General features: G+C 35.4%; 2 protein-coding genes across 2 annotated transcripts; both read right to left on the minus strand.

Annotated features, from left to right (window-relative positions):
• Positions 1 to 5,705: 5,705 nt before the first annotated feature.
• Positions 5,706 to 8,340, minus strand: ATPsynG (ATP synthase, subunit G). Its single transcript, XM_069830631.1, has 3 exons — positions 8,241 to 8,340; positions 7,899 to 8,059; positions 5,706 to 5,922 (listed from the first exon to the last, which is right to left on the minus strand). Exons 1-3 carry the CDS (start codon positions 8,290 to 8,292, stop codon positions 5,824 to 5,826), a joined length of 312 nt encoding a protein of 103 aa, XP_069686732.1. The 5' UTR covers positions 8,293 to 8,340; the 3' UTR covers positions 5,706 to 5,823.
• Positions 8,341 to 12,815: 4,475 nt separating this feature from the next.
• On the minus strand, positions 12,816 to 24,484 carry Tbcc (Tubulin-binding cofactor C). Its single transcript, XM_069830633.1, has 2 exons — positions 24,341 to 24,484; positions 12,816 to 16,577 (listed from the first exon to the last, which is right to left on the minus strand). Exon 2 carries the CDS (start codon positions 16,285 to 16,287, stop codon positions 15,265 to 15,267), a length of 1,023 nt encoding a protein of 340 aa, XP_069686734.1. The 5' UTR covers positions 16,288 to 16,577; positions 24,341 to 24,484; the 3' UTR covers positions 12,816 to 15,264.
• Positions 24,485 to 26,668: the final 2,184 nt, after the last annotated feature.

Raw genomic sequence — 26,668 nt, forward strand, 5'->3', positions numbered from 1 at the left:
TAATAGAGGATAAAATAATTGAGCAGGTGAGTAGTTTCAATTATATGAGTTGCAACGTATCTTATTGCGAAAATAACGATGTTAACAACAAAATAAATTCCAGAGAATGTGTGGTACAATAAAAAGAACTTTATCCTGGAAAACACTAAAAGAGACCCAACTAAAATTCTATAAAGTAATGGCAGTGAAAACTGCGCATTGACTCGATCAGAAAGAAGGATAGAGGCCGCAGAGATGAGATTTTTGAGATCAGTGGCAGGATACACTCTATTGGACCAGAAAAGAAGTACAGACATAAGGATGGAACTGGGAATTTTCAACTTAAACGACAGATTAGCAAGACAAAAGAAAAACTGGAAAGAACATTTATTAAGGATGAATGAAGACAGATTCCCAAAAAAATACTGAACTACAGACCGGAAGGAAGGAGGAATGTCGGAAGATCCCGCAATAGATGGGAGGACACTTTCCAAGAGGAAGGAACAGGCCACCACGCCTAAACCTTGAAGATGATGACGATACAAACTGTAATACACAATTTACGTCAAATATGTGGTCTATCCAGAAGTCAAAGGGAATATTAATGTGTATATATGTGATTTGCTGTGGAGCTATTCACTGGCAGTGAGACACCATTCAGTGAGCTTGCATGCTATGTGACAATACATTCACAATGACCATGCAAGTAGATCAGTGGATCTGCATCAAGATTTTCCTCCAACTTTTGACTTTCGTCTGCAGAAACTATTCAAATAATTAAGTGGGTTCTAGGAGATGATTCAATGAAGAATAGATAAAATTGTGATACTGACATTTTAAAGATTGCTGCGAATGAATGTGTTGAAAGCAATCCACATTATGGGAGGACTTGAACAAGCAGAACATCCAAAGAAGCTGAATGAGTGTAACCTGCTATCAAAATTCGGTGAATGACTGCGAGAATTTGGAGATTGGGGATTCCATGGACTATTTGTTTCAAAGATTTTTTTACATCACACTGCCCAGATTTGTCAATGCCATATAGCCCATCTTACTCCATGTGATTTCTGTTATTTCCCAGAGCTAAAATCACCAGTGAAAATAGACATTTCAGACCATTGACGAGATTAAGGAAATGTGATGAAGAAGCCGAGGTGATCCCAAAAGAATAATTTGCAGACTATTTTGAAAAGTGAAAGGATCTCGGGGATACGTGTATGGGTAATGCAGTCAGTAGAGTCCTGGCTTCTGTGCCCGAGGTTGCAGGTTTAATTCTGGCTCAGCTCGATGCCATTTAAATGTTCTTAAATGCAACAGGCTCACATCAATTAGACATGTAAAAGAACTTCTGCGAGACATAATTCCAGCACATCAGCAACGCTGATATAACCTCGGAAGTTGAACAACTGATTCTGCATGTATTATAATAAATTGCAAGATTTTGCTTTATACTGTTGCACGTATTAATATTGTAGAGTCTTCCTTTATTGAAAATAGTATCTATAGATTATCCGGAAAAACGTGTTATCTGAAATGGTTAAACAGGATTCTATTGTACTATTTTAAATGGAATTTTGTTCAATCATCCACGATCACATTCTTTCCAATCTCAGAGCTACATTTCCAATGCCAGAGTTCTCTACTTCCTCTAAATCCTACCCAGAAGATCTACAATACACACCTTGCCACATATCAACATGAAATTAAGGTATGAACCAGACAAACAAGTGGCGTAAATACCACAAATTTGTAAGTTTCCTCATGATTAGCAAGCTTAGGTGTTGAAGTGGGAAGAAGAATGTGAAATTGTTACGAGGTGTAGCTATTAAATAACAGGACTGGTGTGAAAAATGTGGTTTATTGCCAAAATATTAAGACTTACCTTTAATCTGTTCAACATACTTCTCTCCCTTGTATACAGACCGCTACACATGTATCTTCCATTATTCAAAGCACAGTGGTGCAGCTCATCATCTGCCATCCTCTTTCACAAGTTTGCTGTTTTTTATTAGTCTCTTCCCCAGGCTGAAAAGATTTCCTTTCAAAACACTTTCGAGGGCAGGTAGAAATCACATGAAACAAGATCTTGCGAATATGGAGAACGCTTGAGAGCAGAAATGAGTTTGTCTGCTAAAAACGCATTGCAGAGAGGGCATTGTGAGCTGATGCAGAATCCACGAATTGTTTTTCCACAGATCCGATCTTTTCTTCCTCCACTCATTCCTTCAGTTTGGTCAGGACCTCAATGTAGTACTTCTAATCTATAGTTTGACCTTAAGGTACCCAATCAGCCATGATCACACCCTTGATGTCGAAGAAAACGATCAGCCATTGCCTTCAGTCTTAACTTGCTCATTCTTGGTGAAGAAGGGGTGTTTCAGTGCATCGATTATTGCTTTGTCTGAAAAATTCATGTTTAATCACATATAGTGATATTTTTCAGCAAGTCTGGTTGTTCTGTAAATTGCTCCATGGTGTCAGAACAAATATTTTTCCAGTTCCCCCCCCCCCCCCCCCCCGTATAAGGTTTTTGGGGACCATATCTTCCGAATGCTCAGGCATTGATCATTCCACACAATTACTTACTTACTTACTGGCTTTTAAGGAACCCAGAGATTCATTGCTGCCCTCACATAAGCCTGCAATTGGTCCCTATCCTGAGCAAGATTAATCCAGTCTCTACTATCATATCCTACCTCCCTCAAATCCATTTTAATATTATCTTCCCATCTACGTCTCGGCCTCCCCAAAGGTCTTTTGCCCTCCAGCCTCCCAACTAATACTCTATATGCATTTCTGGATTCGCCCATACGTGCTACATGTCCTGCCCATCTCAAACGTCTGGATTTTATGGAACTAATTATGTCAGGTGAAGTATACAATGCGTGCAGCTCTGTGTTGTGTAACTTTCTCCATTCTCCTGTAACTTCATCCCTCTTAGCCCCAAATATTTTCCTAAGAACCTTATTCTCAAACACCCTTCATCTCTGTTCCTCTCTCAAAGTGAGAGTCCAAGTTTCACAACCATACAGAACAACCGGTAATATAACTTACTTACTGGCTTTTAAGGAACCGGAGGTTCATTGCCACCCTCACATAAGCCCGCCATTGGTCCCTATCCTGAGCAAGATTAATCCAGTCTCTATCATCATATCTCACCTCCCTCAAATCCATTTTAATATTATCTTCCCATCTACGTCTCGGCCTCCCAACTAACACTCTATATGCATTTCTGGATTCGCCCATACATGCTACATGCCCTGCCCATCTCAAACGTCTGGATTTAATGTTCCTAATTATGTCAGGTGAAGAATACAATGTGTGCAGTTCTGTGTTGTGTAACTTTCTCCATTCTCCTGTAACTTCATCCCTCTTAGCCCCAAATATTTTCCTAAGCACCTTATTCTCAAACACCCTTAACCTATGTTCCTCTCTCAAAGTGAGAGTCCAAGTTTCACAATTATAAAGAACAAGCGGTAATATAACTGTTTTATAAATTCTAACTTTCAGATTTTTTGACAGCAGACGGGATGATAAAATTTTCTCAACTGAATAATAACAGGCATTTCCCATATTTATTCTGTGTTTAATTTCTTTCCGAGTATCATTTATATTTGTTACTGTTGCTCCCAGATATTTGAATTTCTCTACTTCTTCAAAAGATAAATTTCCAATTTTTATATTTCCATTTCGTACAATATTCTCGTCACGAGACATAATCATATACTTTGTCTTTTCGGGATTTACTTCCAAACCTATCGCTTTACTTGCTTCAAGTAAAATTTCCGTGTTTTCCCTAATCGTTTGTGGATTTTCTCCTAACATATTAACGTCATCTGCATAGACAAGCAGCTGATGTAACCCGTTCAATTCCAAACCCTCTACCGGTAATATAACTGTTTTATAAATTCTAACTTTCAGATTTTTTGACAGAAGACTAGATGATAAAAGCTTTCCACACAATTATATTAATTTTTTTATGCTCGACCATGCCGAAACGTAGTAATTATACACCTGGTAGCAGACCTTTAATGCATGTCATTAAAGTACACCTACTCATTAAAGGTCAGGTCTTTCAGCCAATGACGACTCAGGTTACAACTGTTCAGCCAATGACAGGTCAGCTTTCTAACGTTATAAAACCGCAAGTATCGATTATTCTAGGATATGCAATCGAAAGAGAATTAGCGAAAAGTCACAGAGGCTGGAAATCCAATACTGTCGCTGAAGGTTATGTTCTGTTACTATAATAATTAGCGTTAATTGTAAATAATATTCAAATAAATTCAATTTCTCATCTCGTTTTTCAATGTCTAATTTAATTTCAATGTTATCTCTGTAGGTTCTTATGGCCTAGCAAGGTCAATGTGGATATCTGTTCCTCGGAAAAAATCAATACTTTCGCGTCTGCGCACATCTCACAACATATGGAACATTGCTGAAGGTCAGATATAATTAAAATTAATAATATCAAGTTAGAAATATGGTCGAGCATAAAAAGTCGTATGAAACTCGCCTATAATGGTAATTAAGAAGCTCGTATGAAAATTATGAAACTCACTTGCACTCGTTTCATAAATATCCATACTCACTTCTTAATTACCTTCATTATAGGCTCGTTGCATAATGTACTATTAACATTCTGATCAGTTTTCGAAGTCATAGGGCAACCTGGACATTCATGATCTTCCACCTTCACCAGACCATTTGTGCCATTCAAACACTTGCTTTTGTGACATAGCATTATCACCGTGCACATCCTTTAATAGTTTCAAACATTCCCATCAAATTTTTTTTATAAATTTCACAAGGATTTTCTGATTAACGCACTGTTCGATTGTTATGCTTACCATGATCCTGGCAAGATGACACAACAGCTCTCTTTTTCACCAAAGCTCAGAGACAAACTAAACTACAGAGAAAGATGGGCCGAGGTTTGTGTTCATCTGAAAGCATCGGAGTCAACTACCCTATGTCCACTTCACACGACAGTAAGTGTACAGCTTTAGGGGTGCCCAGTCCCTTTATTTAATAGCCACACCTCATACTCCTACCAATTGCTGATGATGGCACTTTCAGTTATTCCATCTATAAAAGTCTACAATTTGAGATATTTTGTAAATAACTACTACTCTGAGCCAAACAAATTTAGGAACATATATGCTAAACTGTTTCACATGACATTTCTTATGCAATAAAAAATCAGGTAAAAATAGTCATGCCAAATTTGTGTCAATCACTATTTTGTTCAATTTTCACATAAGAATTTCAAATGTCTCACGTTGTTCATGAACTAAAAATTGTTTTATACGCAAACTTCCTAGATAAACTGACTTTAAGATAAAGAGTATGAACAAAATCCATCCAATGGTTTAGGAGGAAAGGACAAATGGAAAGACATAACAGGGACTACTACTTCAATACAATTGATGGTAGCTACACAACAAAATAAAATCAGACTCCCCCAGTAACATTTTGGCACTGGTTCAAAGAGTTAATACAATATACATAGCAATATGACATATACTGGTTTGGTAGGGATATGGAATACAAGTGATATTATACAAATTGTTTAACTAACTTCAACCAGATTATTTTCAATTCATATTGCCATTGTAATAAAAGAATTCTAATAATTCTTTCATTTCAACAACATTTTTTTTAATTCCACTTCCTGACGCAAATACACCAAATGCAATCAAGGTTATTCAGAAATAACATACCAATAGAGTTCAAATATTGTAATTCAAATATGAACTTACACTACAAAATAATATGTATCACTTTACCAAGCATTGCTACAAGAGCATCCACAGTTCAGTGTAATTTTTCATTCGAAAAACTTCACACATGATATCCAACAATGCTCCTCTTCCCGATACATTCACCAATGAAGAACCAAAATACTACTTCAGCTGTTACTAGAGTGTTTAGCCATGCTTCCTGAAACAAAGTATATGAGGTTTATCTTTAATATCAACAACAGTTCCTTATTCCAGTTCTTCCACCAACTACTCAAAATCAAATACTTTCAGACCTTCCTCTCACAAGTCATATACTACAGAAATTAGTATGTCTCAGAAATAAGGTATCTAAGTTCTAAATAAGTGATTTTTTCTTAGGTTAGACTAATTAGGCTTACGTCAATGCTACGACTAGTTTATTTTTTGATTTTGTGACACTAGATGATGTGCACTGTTAAGACTCAAAGTATTCCCAAAGCAGTAATACGCTTTTACTTCTTATAATCCCTCCCGTTTTTTTTATAGCAGATAACCTCTGTCACTTGAATGTTAGAACAATTTCGGATAATCAATTCTAAATATTCATGAACTTAAGTACACAGCGATTCGACACTGGGTGGGGGAGGGGAAATCATCATGCTAACCACATGTTACCCTCATACTGGTTGGATGATCATTCACCTCTGCTGAGGCATGTGGACGTGAAGCCACCAGTCGGCTGGTCAACCTTGGTTCTCCAGAGGTTATTGCACACAGATTTTTTTTCGTAAGGTAAAATTTGAAAATCCCAGAAGACTTTTGATGTTCAAAGTTTGCAAAGACTTTAGAAATCGTTAAAAATCTGTTGTAAAGGAGAAGGTCATAAAAGAGATTCCAATGATTTGTATATTTTTCAGTTCCTTTACAAACAGATGCAAAAGAATATTGATATAGTTAAAATGGTGAAATGCTTTTAGAGTTTATTAAAGACATTTCTAATGTGTATCCCAGCTGCAGAATTTTTTAGCAGGTTATTTTACGACGCTGTATCAACATCTTAGGTTATTTAGCATCTGAATGAGATGAAAGTGATAATGCCGGTGAAATGAGTCCAGAGCCCAGCATTCGCTCATATTGGGTTGAGTGATAACCCTGGAAAAAACCTCAACCAGGTAACTTGCCCTGACTGGGATTCGAACCCGGGCTACCTGGTTTCGCGGCCAGACGCGCTAACCGTTACTCCACAGGTATGGACACTGCAGAAGTCTCCAAAAAGTTACACTTGAGAATCTTCACAGTAATGTATTCGTTTTGTTTACTCCTAACAAACTTCTGGATTATTCTGCAATGAAGCTATAGCCTACTGGTTAGGTAGGTGAACTTCAAAACAAAAGATAAATGGTCCGAAAGCTGTTATAGGAAGAAATGCAGGTGTATCTCTTCAAATTTTGAATCAATTGTGAACATTCTGAAACAAAATGCTACTAGAGTACGTAATTAGCAAGGGACTGCCGACCTTTTACGAGGTACGTGACAAGGTTAGTGGGTTAGTTGTGGTGATATCTAAGTTACGTGTGGCCAAGGTTCTTAAATCATTGAAATCTTTTCACATTCACGTCACTTAGATATCCCCTCAACACATTAACCTTGTCACATATATTGTAAAAGGCCGGCGGTCCCTTGCTGATTACCGCTACTAGAATACAAACAAATCTACAACGAAAAATACAGAAAAACACGGTTATGTGAAGCTATAAGAGCAGAAGTGATTGAGGCGCAATAAGAATAGAGGGAGAAGGAAAAGTAGAATGGTAGCGAGGGAATCTGTGAAATTACCATGTTCATTTCAACTAAATTAAAACAACAGACTATAATTGTGTGTACCAGTAACACTGTATCTCAAGGTCAAAGTGTCTGCATTTATAGGTCATGAAATTGTATCTAATAAAATGTAATTACTGTTGAATGTCTGAGTGATATTGACTCAATATACATATAACTGGTACAAAATATTTGTATAAATATATAATTCGTCGCTTATGGCTATAAATACACACCAATTATAATTAGCCTAGGCCTACTATTACGCTAAACAGAATTAAATTGTGAACACCAATTGCAATTAAAATATACCCTGAAAATAGGTTTCATTTTTAATTGAAATTGGCACAGCAAAAACGAAGTCTCTATACTAACTTTCACAGGCGTTTCCTTCCACCTTCCAGTTCGAAACCCGGTAAGGAGCCTTTGTATTCCAGAGCGAATTTGTGGAATATCCGCAGGAGTTGGCGGAGCTAGTTCAACTCTGGCATATTTCATGAAAACATTAAACCTTGGCGTAGCATAATCAACTATGCCTGCAATAAAAAAGACATGTACAAATAAGTTTTATCGTTTTTATACAGAGTCATAGGTGATTTACATTAACATTCACCAAATACAGTACAGCAGGTTGCTAAGTAAAAACTGTGGCATACATAATTATAACGTATGTTAAAATATAATATTTCCCTTTCGTGAATGTATGATTAAAAATACCTTTCACGAGGGTTGGGCCTTTACTCGCCAAAGAACCAACAGCTTTCGACATCTTCTGCTCTTGATCAAACCCTCAGCGGAAAGGAGAAAAAGAACAAAACTGATGGAAACATAATAATATATAAATTTAGTACATAAAAGTGATAAAATAACAAAATTTAAATTCTTACCTTTATTATTCGTTAATTTTCAAACAACAAATTGTAAAAGATAATCTGCAATAGGATATCTCTATAGACTTTGATTTCACGTGCGTAGTAATCAGGACCGGAAAGATCTTTACAAAAAAAAAAATATAGACCGTGGAGTAATGTACTATTTCTCCTTGTACAGTACAGAATGCGATATATCATAAGGGAAGCTAAATTTATTATTATTATTATTATTATACACACACAGAGAATCTAGTATATAGTCACGAATTTTGAGTTGTGAGGATGCTCGGAACCATAGACTGTGCCGGTACTATTTCGCATTGTCTGTAATGAGGCGATATTAGCGATCCTAGTGGTTAGCAACTATCTATGGATGCATATTCAGTACGTATTGAGCTTCGTGACTGTATATACTAGATTACTCAGGGGTACAATTAATGACAAATTTATCGAAACAAAAAATAATGTAAAGATTACGATAGGGTCACTAATGTCGACGTAGTTTGGTGTTATTCCATTAGGGGCGTTGCTGGTAGTTTCGGCCCTGATCACGTGATCAGGAGTTTCAGGTAGAAGCCCTGAATAATTACCCTAAATCAGGGCTGGGCAGCAAGAGCGGATTCTACTCTCTCACCGGGAACCATATGATTTCTCTTCATCCTCTTTCTTCCCCGCCGAAAACCGCGCAGCGTTGATTCACTGACAGATGAATATTATGCGTCCCGGTTTAGAGTTTAGTTCCGCTCCCGATGCCCAGCCCTGCCCTAAATCGTATTATTTGGGTTAATATGTAATCAGGGTAAAGTCAGTTCGAAAAGTTTTAAGACGTACCCCCTCCCTCTTGGAAATGACAAATTAGCGTATTGTGTTTTTTCTACATTCTTTTTACTTACAGTCGTCCATTGAAGAAATAAATACGGTAAAGATAACCAAGATTCAAATTTTTCCTGAAATGAATGGCAACAAGAATATGACAAATGTACATTTACAAGCCATTGACGAAAAACAGTAAAAAAAATTTTAACAAAATTTTTTTTTTTTTAGTTTGTCACTCAATATTTCTTCAGCATGATAGTATGCTCATACCCTGGTAGGTATGGAATCCACTAGGTTTCTACAGTAATAGTATTTTCCTAACTGGATCCAAGCTGCAAATAGTTCTAATTCAGCTAAATTCTACACTAGTTTGAACTGCACCAAGTTCGATCCTGTCCCTTGCATAAACTATTACTTTGAAATCAGGTGATCTTGTTGGCCAAGAAAGCAGGAACACATTACTTTGAGAAAACCAATGCATGCTGTGTCTTGATTTATGGCATGCAGCTTTGTCTTACTAGTAAGCTTACCACCAAATTTTTCATCATCCCAGCAGTTTCTTCTTTGATGACAGCATATAATGTGCTCCATGACGTGTATTTTTTAGTGTTCAAGTTGCTATCAACAAAGCAAAGGTCTCCAGTCCCTCTGGAAGTTCGCAACTCATACCATGCTCAATCTATCTCTCTTTTTCTAACACTGGAAGTCAGGTATTCGGCAACATATCCTTTGCAATCGGTTTGAGAAAAGCTCAAATGGTGATTTGTCAGAAAATAAAATTATACCTCATTTCTCTGCAGTTCAAAATTGTTTCTCCATCATTGATATATGGTGTGTTAATTGGTTGGTGGAAGAAGAGGTCTCCTAGCTGCTATCTCTTACTTTAACTCCCTCTCCTGAAGGTGGCAGCCCAATGTCTGGAGACTTTGTGCCTGGCAGTGATGTTTGAATCTCAAGCACTATCACTCTTTGATTTTTTGAAGTGGAACTTCTTTAGGCAAGGTAAGAGTTGAATGCTGTGAAACAAAATACTGTGACTAACTTTTTAAGACAGCTTTGCATTTTTTGCTATGGGATGGGATTTTGCTGTTATTAATTTTGTCATAAACTAATGTGGAAGAGAAGGGCCTAATGACTTAATACCACCAGAATAAATAAATTTATTATTATTAAATTCGTCCCGCGCCATAGCGTCATGGTCTAAGGCATCTTGCCTAGGACTCACATTACGGAATGCGCACTGGTTCGAGTCCTCATGGGGGAAGAAATTTTCTCATGAAATTTCGGCCAGTGTATAGGACTGGTGCCCACCCAGCATCATGATGCACTTGGGGAGCTACGATAGATAGCGAAATCCGGTTCCGAATGCCAGCTATAACGGCTGGGGGGGATCATCGTGCTAACCACACGATACCTCCATTCTGGTTGGATGATGGTCCATCTCTGCTTCGGCATGTGGGCGTGAGGCCAGCAGTCGGCTGGTCGGTCTAGGCCCTTCAAGGGCTGTAGCGCCACGGATTATTATTATATTATTAAATTCTGAAAAGTACTGAGAATAAAAACGTTAAATTTAAGCGGAAGTTATCATCACTCACTGCACGAACATAAAAAAATAGTAGTAGTAGTAGTAGTAGTAGTAGTAGTAATAATAATAATAATAATAATAATAATAATAATAAATACTACACATTTACAGCTTAATAAGTTTCTCTTGTCACATGTAGATGTTCAATTTTTTTTCCATCCTAACCATTGCTCTGTTTTTTCTAGAGGTAGCAGTAGACTGTTCTTTCCATAATTTATCATTTATGCTTTTGATTCTTTATAATTACTGGTTATATTTCTGAGATGAGATTCATGAGGAATGCAGGATACACTAAATTCGACCACAAACAGAATTTGGATATCATGGAGGAACTCAAGGCTGGACCAGTGATGGAATACATTTGGCGACAACAAGAAAACTGGAAAAAAAAAAAAAAACACGTCATCAAATACTTGTAACATAGCAGTAACAGATTTCCAAAGGCAATTTTAAATTATAGACTGAGGTGAAAAAGATCCATTGGCAGATCTCAAAAGAGATGGAAAGTAAACAAGACCATAACAGTCCACTCGACCTGATACTCGTCAGGAAGATGATTTCTCACACAAGACTTTCAAATAAGCAGCAATTTTCTGAAAGTCTTTCCCATCTTTATGCATCAGACCTTTTTCTCATTTTTAACTTCATTTATGCACTTCAATACAGTACACAGGGAATAAGAAACACAAAGCCGTCTGTTTACGCAGTGATTATTATACTAATGTTTAGTCTCCCTGTTGATATTCTGCAGACCCCTCAGATTGATGGGATTTGTTCGCAAATCACATACTACATTCTGCTCCATTTTGTAATAACCTGAAGATTGCAGATACCTCCACCCACCACAGTGCCATCTGTCCGAGGGAGCTACATGCATAATAGATCCCTGATCTGCTGCAGTCCACTGTAAAAGCTCCTTCAGCTCTCTGGGATCTGTGCAGCTCCCCCAGACACCTGCAAGCAAATTACAGCACCAAGTTTGCTGAATCCCATATTACAGCATTTTTACTTTATATCTTCCCAGACAGATCACTCTGTAATACTAATACGTATTTACTTACAAATGACTTTTAGACAACCTAAAGGTTTACTGCCACCTCACATTAGCCCACCATCAGTCCCCATCCTGAGCAAGATTAATCCAGTCCCTAGTATCATATCCCACCTCTCTCAAATCCATTTTAATATTATCCTCTCATCTACATCTTGGCATCTCCAAAGGTCTTCTTCTTCTTCAGGTTCCAACTAACACTCTATATGCATTTCTAGATTTGCCCGTATGTGCTACATGTCTTGCCCATCTCAAATGTCTGAATTTAATGTTCCTAATTGCGTGAGGTGAAGAATACAATGCGTGCAATTCTGAGTTGTGCAACTTCATCCCTCTTAGTCCCAAATATGTTGTTGTTGTTGTTGCTGCTGCCACCACCACCACCAATAATAATTATTACATTTTTTTCCATAAATTAAGGTACTCGTACATTACTGATTTTGTGTGTAGGGTTCAGGATGCAAAAGTAGCTGTTCCTAGATGAATTACTCATAAATTACAATCTATCTACTGCAGGGTTATGTTCCAATTAAACTTTCAATTCTGTTGTGCCAGTGAATGTTTCCAGAAAAAAAGCACTAGTGATATTATACGTGTAGTCTAGCTATAATCAAAGAGGGATTGTCAGTTCTCTTGTTTTACCTGGTCTCTATGGTAACCATTTCAAACCTATCAATTTGAAGTAACGAAACAGCGCACTGTTGCCACATTTGTTCAAGGTGATTGTAGTCAGGAGATCTGGTGAGTTGCTCGAAACGTGACAAAGGTGCAACAAGTACAGTACTTATAACATAGCAATTATTTTCATTGTTATTTTGTGGCTGTGTTCTTATGGTATTTTTGCTATAATAATACTTATTCTTTTGGTGTATGATCAAAAGTGTTAGAAAGATTAGAGGAAGAAGGGAGTGACACAAAAGGAGCAAAACAATAAACGTAAAGTATCAGATGAGAATAACCCTCTTAAGTCCTGCAGAGAAAGTGTGTATTTTGAGGAAACAACAATCGCAGTGTCACATTTCTTAAAATAAACAAAAATTCAATTATTGTAACAATAGTGAAAGAAAGTTCATTGCGAATGTGTAAGAGACTGGCCCCATATAACTTAAAATCCTCAAAAAGATCAGCAACATAAGAGAGAGACTACAGAATTGAGAAATTTAACTTTGTTCTTTAGCCTCAAATCTGCTAGAATAAACTTGTAATTATGGTCTATTCAGTATGTTACACATGCACACAGTTCACTGCTGTATGTAGATGTATAATGTGTAGCATCTCCATTTTATTGAGAAAGTTTTATAAAAATTCATTACAGCCTGGCCAAGTCAAGTTTGCATGCCAAGAGGGGTAGCTGAAATAGTATTCTAGTGGAAGACGGTAACAATAGGAGACCTGTACAGTCATACCCAATAGTTTTCCTACTGCAGTTTAGAGAATGGTAATGTATTTTAAAGAAAGCATTACAACAAACACGCAAATTTGACAGAGAAAATAATATGTGGCAGAAATTGAGGTAATACAAAATGAAATTAATATATGAAGACTTGTGAGGGAGGGGGATATTCGTTTTATAGGAAATTTACCTTTGGCTTTTACTTGTTTATTTTAAACTATATGCACATGTTGAAAATGACCTACATGGCAACTGTATTTACCTCCACATTCCATTCCGATAACGCTATGTGCAGAATTTACTTTGGCGAGCTATAGTTCCGACATTTCCTCAGCAACAGACGTGAACTGTTAAACAAAATAACGAGTTTTAGTTTGGAATGAAAATTTAATTACACATAGACCCACCTTTTTTTAATCCTGTACACAGATCTCCCTCTCATCCTACTAATTTGTACTCTCTATAATGACTTGTCTGTGCTAAAATTCCTGCGGTTTTGGACGTAACTTTCTTTACAAATGAAGCATTTGATTTAAGCAGCTACACAAACTCTCAAAACATGCGTGAATGGAGAGAAGGAATTTCATATAACGTGCAAAAAAAATCCATGTGTATGGTATCCTTTGTTCTGTAGGAGAGTTTTCAGTTGTTTTTTTTACCACATAAGTTTGCCTCCAAAATTGTTAATCAGTTTGTAAATCCCTGAGCAGATGAACTCAGAGTTATTTTCAACAAAGTGGTGCAATGCGTCACATCTTAAATGAAAGCAGGGGAAAAAAATTAAAGCTTTTTTAACTCAATCTCAAAAAATTTTCAGACCACCAAGATATTTAACATTGCTAGTCTCTCCTATGAGAGAGAAATGTACAGAAAGTAGCCTTGCACAATTGCAATTGAAGGGTTGATAGGAAAAACAACCCATGTCAGTTCTAGCCGAAAATGAGATATTGGTACTAATGGAAAGCTAAAATCATGTGGCGTCTGTGTATGCTTAAAATACAAGCAATATATTTATAAAGCATTGGGGTATTTATATCTATACTTCAAGTTTCTTATCCTTTTTACATAACGAGATATAATGTTTTTTTCACTCCCCTGAAAAAAGTGTTTTTTTTTTTTTGACATGGGTTGTTTTTCCTATCAACCCTTCAATTTTCAAAGGAACTATATTCCAACAGATTGCAGTCAATATGTATATACAGAAATTTGGAATGTCAGGTCGCAAAGTGTTTGGTTATTGAAGGAGTCCATTTTCAGCACAATATGAAATATCTGCTTTGCAATGTGCTTATAAATTTTCACTCAAAACTAATAATATTAATGAAGTAGTGAGTGAGTCACTCTGTTTATATACATAAATACTGTGCACTGCGGTTCTGAATTTTTTCATGAAAACCATTTCAATGGAAGCAGATGTTTCATACATGAAGGTTAATAATTTTTAAATAAGTACTCTTTGCAATGCTGAAACCATACCTATAAAGTACTCACAGACAAGAAGTACTTAGCTTGCTTAATTTTTTTTTTAAGGTGGCCTGTAACTTTAGACACACTCTGATCTAACAAACTATTGTACTTGCACACTATTTACTATTTGGCTAATATGTTATTTATATTTATCTTGTTTTATATATATTAGACAACTGTGTTTTCAGAACTTAGGACTAGGACATAAAACAGCACAGCTTTCACTCCACATCATCACCTGTCACAAACTTCGTCAATAACAAAACATAAAAGGCATAATTTGAAAGCAACATAAATAAAAGTGTATTCAAATATTTTTCATCAGATTTAACTGGAAACAATGTTAACAGAAGCAGTAAAACAATTCAAAATAATTTAATTCTGTAGGCATACATATTTTTAAAAGGAAATATTTCATATGCAGTATCAATTCCATGAGCAGTAGTGGAAGGCCCAAAAACTAATCTACATTCCTATTTTTCGCAACTGAAATTTTACTCTTTAACATTTTCTTGTTTTAGTTTCACATTATCATACAAACTTCATTTGTTTATTCATCATACCCAGTCCTTCTTTTCATCAGCCTTCAAAATGTGCCAATTTGGAGAAGGTTTATCACTTGCCAACCAATTAAAGTCGTCCACCAAGTCCCAGTTATTTCTATTCACGTCCAATCCTGCTATTTTAAAATGCTGTTCCATGTTCTCATACTTCCAATTATAAGGAGCAAATCCAACTTGCGTTGAATCTTCAATAATAGCCCTACTGGTGACATGTAAATAGAAATCACAATGCTTTGTATTGTGAATTCGCAACTGCTGACAAGCGAGAACTAAAATACAATCTTCACAGTCATCAATAAACACTGATGTTGCTACTGGTCCACACATGACTCTGCAATTGCGTAGAGATGTTATGTGAAGCGTACCTGGAGGGCCAGTCAATTTTATAGTGCAACCTACAAGATTTGACAGTATTACATCTTTCTTGCAAATCGTATCGCAGGAAAGTGACAAAGTCTCTCCTGTTCGACCTGAAAATCCACAGCTGTTTTCTGCATACCCACATAAAATCTTATTGAATGGCACCTTCGAAAGAGATGTTGAATCCACAGTGTCTTCTATCTTTTGAAGAAACGACTCTTTCTTAGTTGTACTAATTCCCTTTCTTATCTTAAAACCAAATTTCTTTTTTGGTAACAATTTTTCTTCAAGCTCTTGATTCCTCTGCTGCAAACTCTGAATGGCCTCTTGTGCTTTACGAATATCATACACTCTTAAGTACAGTGTTGAAGCAGAAATAAATCGCTGAAGAGATTGAATGTCTTTGTTAATCTTGTCAAAATGAGAGGGAAGTTGATTTTTATCAACTTCACCCAAATCAGCAGCATTTAGGGATTCCTCTATTTCACGTCTCTTATCTGCAAATGTGTCGATAAAATAGCTGACCTGTTCTGTACTTGACGTGCTCTGTTCTTTCTTCTCGCGCTTTCGTTCCAGTTCCTGCTGACGTTCAGTTTCACGCCGCAGTAACCTACCAGTAACTAATTCTCGAGACTCTTCAACTGTTAACTTATCCATTTTGTAAGTTCAATGCGTGATTTGACCACTAATAAACTACACACACACACAACTTCCCATCAATTTTTCAACCACTCTAATAAAAGTTACAAATCTACGTAAGACACTATTCTAAATGTCCTCTTATTTGACGAGTTGCATCATTTCTTCGTTCTAGATGCTTCTATTTTAGCATCAATGTCTTCTTTGGTCTGTCGATACATTGGGTCTTTACCTTCAGCTGCCAGCCGAAGAACATCAACAAAAGCCTGACGTTTTCTTAATGTTTCATTATGTGGTTCAGAATATTTCTGAAACAAAAAAAACCATCAATTACTTATTACAGAAGCAAATATATAATCACAGCTGAAGTCACACCAAGTTTAAATATCCCAACAGAATATGATGATCCAGACCAGTGGTATTCAATCTATGGTATGTGTACCCCCAGAGGTATGTGGGGTTGTTTCAAGGGGTATGCATCCCATCAATTACATATGTAAAAATGCTGACATATTTATTATATTATACTTATTGATAATGATTGCATTATATTATACTTTAGATTCTTTTGCAATATCAGCTCTTGCTTTTTCTTGCTTGAATACCATTTTACGTAAATGATTACTATTATTATTGCATCAATAATTACTCTTTAATAATAATAATAATAATAATAATAATAATAATAATAATAATAATTTAGTTTTAGTACAACATCAATCACAGTCTTTTGTCAATTCTTATATAATTGCAATGTAGTTTGGCGGTATGTTAGCAAAAAAAGATTGAATACCACTGATCTAGACAATCAAACTGAATAAGAAGTGAATAAGAAATCTGATATACCACATGAAATAAAAGAAATAGCTTTAAAAACTTTAAAAGGTATCCAGAAAACAAATGGCTGAATATATAAACAGATGGCTTGCTTCTGAACAATAAAAATGATGCAGGGGCAGGTATATATTGTATACAATTTAACAGTGGAAGGTGATCAAGGTAGCAGCATACATCCCGTAATATCAACGACTAGGGAGGAGTGGAAGACAAAGTAATCTGCGGATGCCAAACAAGGACATCGAACCAAGAGGAATGTGATGAGATCAGCAACAGAAGGCAGAATGTATCAATGAAGAGTGACATAAGCACATGTGCAGGGGAGTAGTGATGTGATAAAAAGTACAAAGAAAGATTAGTAAGTGAAAGTGAGGGGTTGATAAATGAAGGAAACCGGACAGATGAAGGGAATAAGAGAAAGGTCGAGGATAAAGTGAGATTACACGAAAGAAGAAAGGAATCATAGGCAGATGGCTGAAACATGCAAAGCAGTATCAGTACCGTTAGGCTGATAGAGGATATATCAAGTACAACAGAGAGATTAAATGAATGTGTAATAAGAATGTTTAATATTCTAAAAAAGCAATGTCCAAAGTAATGTGGTAATATCACAAAAAAGGAATGATTGAAGAAAAATATGTATGTAAATAAGGACAACAATATTGATTAAGTACATAATATACAAAGAGTTCTTTCTATAATGTAAACATATTAAAAATAATATATAATAAAGCATGGATGGGCATTTAGTGGTTCCCGAACAGGAAGGGCTTCGAAACTTCCCTCCAATGCCGAGAGATGGGGCTGTGATTTACAGTGCCAGCCTCTTCATATCAAAACAATTGAGGGTGACAGAGGCAAATAGGCATAGCTGCACTTTAGTTACTTTTGAAAAAATATGATTGAAAATGTTTAACCTTTCGTAAATTCCGTGAAGTTTTAATTTTAATTAAAAATAAATATTATTTTGCACTGAGGCTGGAGAAAGTTACACAACACAGAACTGCATTCGGGTCATTCCATAGTGACACACGTAACATTTTTTAAGTTCCTAACTATGATCTTCACAGGATATTTAATTAAATACTTAGTAATTCATGAAAAAGACATTACTGTCTTTTAACATAAGCATTCCTAAATATAGACACAAATTCTTAATGAAAAGGAATAATTAATAATGCAAAAAATATTAAATATTGTCTGGTGTGACACACGAACATTTTCTTGCCGCTAGATTTATTACCAAAATGGAAAATGTTCATATTATTGTGCCAAATGACATAAATGCATTCAGTTGTTTTCCAAACAATTAAGACACTTGTGTAGTACATGTAACTGCTAAATCACGAACTTTAAAAAAAAATTAACAGTGCCATTAAGAAATAAAATATTGCAAATATGTTATGACACACGAACATTTCTGTCATGTTGATTACCTACTAATTGTTTTAAATGCACTATAAATACATCACTTCTTATGAAAGACTTATACACTATGCCTACAGTCCTTATTATACAAAACAATACTAGATTGCACTAAAATACACTTTTAAATTTAAAATATCTATGGTTGTTTACAACCATATGTGGTGATATTTCCTGTGTAATGTCACGTGATGAATATACTAATATGTCAGCCATCTGTAGTACTTCCCTTCCCTAGACATCACAGACACTTTAAATTCTTCGCCACCATAGGATTTTGTAACTTCACGTGTAGCCCATATTTGACGTCTTTTTTTTAATTGGTCATTTAATGACACTGTATCAACCACTAAGTTATTTAGTGTCAATGGGATTGGTGATAGCGAAATGGTATTCGGCGAGATGAGGCCGAGAATTCGTCAAAGATTACCTGACATTCGCCTTATGGTTGGAGAAAATCTCGGAAAAAACCCAACCAAGTAACCAGCCCAACTTAAATTCTTGAAAATACTATCAAAAAATGTTCAAAATGTATTAATATTTATATCAATAGAAGAATTAATATAGATTTAAAAAGGCCTAACTTTTAGAATTGCTGAATGATACCTAGGGTAAGTTAATTAATGTCATTAAATACAACGATTTTAAATTAACATCAGAAATTTAGTACCATTTACGTAATGTGCAAATAATTACACCAATTTATTTATACATAGGCCTGGTATGGTGGCTACCTATTTACGATATAAATGTACTGCATAAGCTTGTTTTTTATATGAAATAAATTAACATAAACCAATTTTTGTAGGTTTTTAATTCAAGGAATTAAAAAAAATAATATTTTATAGAACTTTAGGCAGAAATTGTCTTATGCTAATTTTAGGCCTACACACTATATTTTTACAACAGCTGTTGTTTAGTCTGTCCAAAGACATGTGTAAACCTCACAAGTGATACCAAGAAGGCACCACTTATGAGGCAACTAGGCCAGGAGATAATGGGATAACGTGGCCAGTTCCTTTCCCCCTTACAACAGTTATGGAACACATATTTTCAAGAGTGTTTAACCTACAGTTTATGTACATTGAAAAAAAACGCACAAGTGCGTGTGCACGCACACACAATTATCTAAATCAACAATAAGTATTTGAAATTCCACTACTAATTATGTTTAGACGTAAAGACTTACAATAACAACAAAAATTGTAACTGGATTTTAAGATAAACCTTAGTGATACACGAACATAACATTTTTGTTCGTGTGTCACAGTCATTGTGTTACGTGTGTCACGTGTTTTTCTTGTAGAATACATACATAAATCAAAATGTTGTCCATATAAGAAGTTGATTGTTATGTGATGTGTCTCACTTTTACATTTATGAAACATGAAAAAATGAAATGGTTTTGAAGAAATATAAACAAATGTCCATTTGAGCATGACACACAAACTCTCAACATTTCTTTGTAATAATTGCAATCAAGCACGAAATAATCATTGTATTACGGTTTCTATGCATTGTAATTATTAACAAAGGTCCGCACGTCATTATTAATTGCATTTAACATACCGAAGTAATTATTTATTTGCCTTAAATGTGCATTCAAATATGTGATTTCTAGTAGATAGTTTCGCGCTCTTAAACCACAGACTTCTTGGCGCTTTTTCTCCCACATACGTGTTGTTACACATGAGTGTTATCAGATTCAAAAAATTCTGATCATAACGAAAAAAATGACATATAACAAGAAGAGATTCGTGAGATTTTTATTTTTCGTGAAAATGTCGCATTTTCGTGGAATGACCCATGCATTGTATTCTTCACCTGACATAGTTAGGAACATTAAATCCAGACGTTTGAGATGGGCAGGGCATGTAGCACGTATGGGCGAATCCAGAAATGCATATAGAGTATTAGTTGAGAGGCCAAGACGTAGATGGGAAGATAATATTAAAATGGATTTGAGGGAGGTGGGATATGATGATAAGAGACTGGATTAATCTTGCTCAGGATAGGGACCAATGGCGGGCTTATGTGAGGGAGGCAATGAACCTCCGGGTTCCTTAAAAGCCAGTAAGTATAGCTCCTTATTCAAATCTCTGATTGGGAGCCAGAAGAAGCTTAATATATTGCAATGGAATGCAGGTGGCCTAAGTCAGGTGAAGAAAACATTTAAAGTTTGAATGACTGTATAAAATCATAGTAATCATGTTTCATAGTAGCAGACTAAAATGAAAACTTCACGGAATTTACGAAAGCTTAAACATTTTCAATCACATTTTCTCAAAACTAACTAAAGTGCTCTTATACCCCATTGCTTCTGACTTCTTCAATTGCTTTGATATGTATGGTACAGAACAACTGATACGAAGAGACCTGCACTGTAAATCACAGCCCCATCTCTCGCCGTTGGAGGAAAGTTTCGAAGCACTTCCAGTTCATGAACCACTAAATTCCCATCCATATTATGAAGCATGAAGATTCTTTTCTCTCAAACATAATTAAATAAGAAAAGTTGTAGATAAGACTTATCCATCTCCAGTGATGAATATAGAAATTCATAATATTTCGAAGACTAGCTCTAGCTCTACCCTCATCTTCAGATAAATAGAAAGACCAGTCAAGTGGATTTAGCCAATTTTCATAATTCCCCCAAAATACAACAACTTTCTCAGCCCACCACTTTGTCCATTGTGCAGTTTTCAAGAAGAAATGGATCAGAATCATCTTTAGTGATGTCCAGCCCTTTCCTCTAAACCCACTATGTGTAAGAAATATTGGAAAGCAAGAGAGTTAATGGCTTTACTGCCAAAAACTCAGCATAAGTTAACAACAACAACACTTACATAACCGTATTTTAAAACCATATGAAACATTATTTATACGGTAATGTAAAAAAACAATTCCCTCCAATAACCTTGTGTTCTTAAATGACCCTGTTACTACTTTAAAAACAGTGCAACATTTCGTAACACATCATGATGTAACTGAACAAATTATGGAAGAGTTATCACAATTTGAGGGCATGATTTATTCCTTAGGAACAAGCAGATTACTGTAGCTGTATAATATAAAGTGTGTTCGCTTCAAGCTGTCTTGTTTGTAACTAGTATTTCCTAATTACTTTACTATTTTTAGCTAATCACAGCTTGACATGTCATTTTAACCTCCTACGTCGATTGTGACATAATATAATATTTATTTATTTAATAAATTTATTTCTACTGGCAGAGTTAAGGCCATAAAGCCTTCTCTTCCACTCAATCAGTATAAGAACTATAGCAAAAATAAAAATGACAGAAATACAGAAACAATATACAATTAATAATAATAATAATAATAATAGCAGCACCAAAATGAAAACAATTTTAGTTACATGTAATTTTAAGAATCAAACAATTACAGCAACAGCAATGTGAAACAAAGTAATTGTTAAAATAATAGAGAAAATTTATATATTAAAAATAAAAATAATATATTAGAAAAATTATATTTTAGGAAAGCTTAGTCTAAGAAGTCAAATACAGTTGATGAAGAATACTTTATTATTATTATTATTATTATTATTTCTTCAACTGCCTCTGTGGCTTTATGCTATAAGCTTTGGAGTACTGTTTTGGAGAATGAGCAGGTCGCTGGTTTGAATTCTGCTGACTTCAGTGGTAAGCACATTTATAATGTAATAATAAGTATGTTTATAATATATAATAACATAACAGTTGACAGACACAAGGCAAGACAGAAAATAGAAAAGAGGGAGATGTAAATGTTGGGAAGGTGGGAGAGAGGAAGAGGGAAGGGATGATGCGGACAGAGATCCAACTTTTAACTAAGCTTTAAATTTAGGGAACAACTGGATAATACCCACGGCAGACCAATATTGATAGTCGACGCTACTCGCTGGCCACTAGTCACCGGGCCGTACCGAGCCGTATCAAACAAAATATAATCGAAATGGTGGTAGTCAAATTCGCGACTATATTCTTAAATAATTTACTCCATTAGTCAAGTTCAAGGTTTTATGTAGTACATGGGCGGTTTTTTTAATGCATTAAAAGAAAATGAAGATGTAATAAGATCATAAACTAGGTTATCACAAGGAAATTAACAGGAAAAAAGGTGTGTTTCACAGAATATCATTAAAATGACGGAAAGTAAATTTCCGGTTAATGTTCGCCAAAGCGTAAAGTACATAATTATGACGGCGTTGCTGTTTTATTTCTGGCCTATAGAAAAATACCTAGCCTTTTACGAAAAAAATTTTAGGGACAATGAAATTATTCACCGCTTTCATTATAGGCCTATTATTTTTTTATCAATATTACGAATCAAAAACTGTCATATTATATAATTTTAACTACTACATGGACGAATGAAATCAAGCTAACCTAACCAAAGCTAACCTAACCAAAACTAAGCTAACCTAACCTAAACTTCGTAAATGCAAGGTCTGTAACCGGAGCAAGAAGGGATCTCAATAATTTAATCTGCAATCTACACGCAAAAATAAATTCAAGTAAGGATCACGCTCCCACTACATGAGAGGTCCGCGCATGCGCTACAGCAAAACTGTTTCTGTCCCGAGCCTCTCATCTAAGGCACTCGTCATAATTTACTCGCAATATTTATGCAAATACACATTGTAGCTAACAGTGGTGCTATCTCTCAATAATGTTCAGAACGAAGGAGGTAGACAGAGAGAGGAAAAAAAAGAAATATAGCTCAAAACTGTTTTGTCTCGAGACTCTCATCTAAGACACGTAATAAGTCACGTAATCTACTTGCAATTTATTTGCGCAAATACACTTTGCAGCTAACACTGGTGCTATCTCTCAGTAATGTTCAGAATGAAGGAGGCAGAGAGAGAGAGAGAGAAAAAATAATTTCTCCCGCCAACTACGCCACACACCAACGTCATGTTCTTATGTTGGTGACATTATGTATTTACTTAAATTTGGTGGTAAACGTAACGGCACCGTTCAAAGTGACCGTGGTAATTCTCCAGTATAGCGAAATTTAGTTTTGTAGTAAGCTCTGTAATTCATTGCTGCATTTGAGCAACAAGAGTTCAAGTAGTTATACAAATCACTTTTACACAAAAACAGTACTTGTTTTACAATAATACATACAAAAAATTTAACATTAACGAATATAGCAATTTCGTTTGATATAGTCTACCTACAAGTACTTTCGAAATTTGCCTAAAATTTCTATATTGCTTGAAAACTATGGTCATAGGTTCGAATTCTGCTAGGACATAGATGTTCGTCAGTTGCCAATGTGATGGCATATGTTTTTTGAAAGGATGACATCATGTTAACCCCATGTTATGAAGTGCCAGCATGTGTCTGTTTAGTGAATAGTGCAAAAAACAAAATCACTCAAAACGCAAGGGAGAAGAGGGAAAACAATAAAGAAACCATAATTCAGAAGACGAGACCTATCTTCATTTCCTACTACTTGTACTGCTGAATAAGAGCTGATTTGTGTATTTACAGGGGAAGAAGAATTTTCTCATGAAATACTGGCCATATACGGGACCGGTGCCCACACAGCACTGTGATAAATTTGGAGAGCTATGACAATGCATAGCAAAATCCACTTTTGCAAGCCAGTTATAATGGCTGGGGTATCATCATACCGACCACACTTCATCCTGTATCGGTTGAATGACTTCACCTTAGTCGAGGCATGTGGACATGAGACCAACAGTCAGCTGGTAGGCCTTGGCTCTCCAGGAGGTGTCGCACAATAACATGAAAAGATCCTAATAAACTCAATGTAGATAGCCTTTGTCTAAATCTCTTACCTTTAAAGCAACTTCATTATTTTGGGGTGTTAATTTCATTAACACATAACCAAAGCCACCAAATCCAATTAAATACAATACAGATTTCAGTATAGCAGCCATTTCTAGTATATTTCATCGTTAAATTTAAGTCTGAGCTCTATGCATCATTTGAAATTTTTCCTTCTTGTTTCCACAACTTCATATCTAATTCACGAATTTGGCAGGATTTTGAATCAGAAGGCAGCATTTCTCCTATTTTGTAGTAACCTGTGGAGAAAAAATAAAACTCTGTATCTAATTATTAGTTTCAACAGAAATATAACATTTGGTGAAGTCTGAATAGTGTGTGTAAGCACACCTTTCCTCATTCCACTACAATAACATACCTGTAACTCAGAGGTAAAGTATTAGAAGTCCAAATTTGTCAATTTTGAGATTATAGCACTAATGAATTTTTTATTGTAAGATCTATCTAAGCGTATACTCTGTTAAATCCTGGGACAACCGATTTCGAATTTTTTTAAAGATGAAAATATATTAGAAACATACTATGATAAGTCCCACATAACTCTGCTTACAGTGTGTGTCTCATACTTTTCAAGGTATATATACTAGATCTATGGTTTCACCGTATCAAGAATAAAGGAAATAGGTTTGTAATTTTACAAGGGATCAAAGAAAAAAAACGTGAAATTGGTTTTTCGCCAGTATCCTAAAGTTGATAAAATGGACTTAGGCCTACCATAGGCCTACAATATCTCTGAGGTTCACATATACGTGACTTTTGACTGCATACCACATTATCAACACCAGAATTACCAATATATTTGTGTGATAATGTGGTGTTTCTACAGTACAACACACTAATTAACTTTTTGTCCCCACTAAAACATAAACTGCGCCCATTTTATATAAAATAGAATGACAAACTATTTTTTTTTTAAGTTTAAAGAATTAAAACAATTTTTACTACACTATCGACTTATTTAAAATACCGTAAATCATTAAATTCAATTTGTTAGATTCCTGGTAAATAATAATAATAATAATAATAATAATAATAATAATAATAATAATAATAGGCCCTAATTATTATTATAATTATCCAGAGTTCTAGCTGCCTTGTCTAAAGTGTCATGTCTTATATTACTAGCAATACAGAAGGAGTCCTGGTTTAAATCCTCATGAAAGAAAACATTTTTAATGATGATTCTGGAGAGTTACAATGAGTAGTGAAATCAGGTTTAGAAAACCAGTATAACAGCTGGGGGAATATCGAGCCAATCACTCGTTACCACTGTAATGGTTGCATGTTCAGTAATCTCTGTTGAGACAAGCTGGAGTGAGATCAGTAGTTGGCTGGTCAGCCTTGGACCTATCCTCTATGGTTGAACACCATGGATGATGATGATGATGATGATGATGATGATGATGACGAATATGATGCTCAACAATAGTAGCAGCAACATTCTCTGTTTTATAATAATAAATATTTGGTTACAGCCGAGGAGAAATTGATCTCATTCTCCTGTCACAAAAGTTTCCTGATGATACGACATATCCAGAGAATTGCAGCTCATTACAGCTCAATAGGGGCAATCGTAATTCATCCACAAATTGCACCTCCCCCTCCCTGATACTGTAGTTTTACTGTATTTCGTTGTTACGAGAATGTATTTAAATCTGGTAACTTGTCAATAAGTGAAGCAGTTCTATTTCACTGTTGGGCCTATTTTACGGTAACTCTCATAATTTAACCTCTTATTACTTCGCGTATCCCCCTCGTGTGTTTGCTGGAGTGACGGACGGATATTATATGTTTGTGACATCACTGATAGTTATGTAGTGAAAACTAGCGCTGAGGTAGTTCTCTTCGTATTCCGCTTAGATAGGCCTACACCTTGTATATACGAATCTGTAACAGGTTAGGTGAGGTTAGTTTAGGCTTTTATAATGCCCTGCATAGGCTATACGATCAGCTCCATAAAATATAAAAAAAAAAATCCCTTATAAATTCAAGATTTTCACTTTCGAAATCACCGAACTACCTCTGCGCTAATTTTACCCAATATTTATGAGTAGGCTACGCTCATGATTTTTATAATTTTCACAAAAAAAAAAAAAAAAAAGTCTACTCTCCTTTCATCTAATGCAACCTAACCTAAACCAACATAACAGAAAGATTCGAGACTCAAATAGAGGGGCGGAAAAAAAAAAAAAAAAAAAAAAAAAAAAAAAAAAAAAAAACCAGGTTACATTTAAGAAAGAGCGACCTTGGAAATAACTTCACTAAAATACTTCGGAAGGTAACCCTGTTCTGAAGTTTATCCAATACTCTATATCTCC

Source organism: Periplaneta americana, chromosome 7 (assembly GCF_040183065.1).
Source record: "Periplaneta americana isolate PAMFEO1 chromosome 7, P.americana_PAMFEO1_priV1, whole genome shotgun sequence".
Classification (NCBI taxonomy): domain Eukaryota; kingdom Metazoa; phylum Arthropoda; class Insecta; order Blattodea; family Blattidae; genus Periplaneta; species Periplaneta americana.

Excerpts from the sequence above, each read along its gene's own strand:
- Tbcc (XM_069830633.1), bottom strand. The coding sequence starts at position 16,287 with ATGGATAAGTTAACAGTTGAAGAGTCTCGAGAATTAGTTACTGGTAGG.
- ATPsynG (XM_069830631.1), bottom strand. The coding sequence starts at position 8,292 with ATGTCGAAAGCTGTTGGTTCTTTGGCGAGTAAAGGCCCAACCCTCGTG. Across the intron at positions 8,060-8,240 it reads AGGCCCAACCCTCGTGAAAG|GCATAGTTGATTATGCTACG; the intron begins GTATTTTTAATC and ends TTTTTATTGCAG. Across the intron at positions 5,923-7,898 it reads GGAAGGAAACGCCTGTGAAA|GAAGCATGGCTAAACACTCT; the intron begins GTTAGTATAGAG and ends ACTTTGTTTCAG.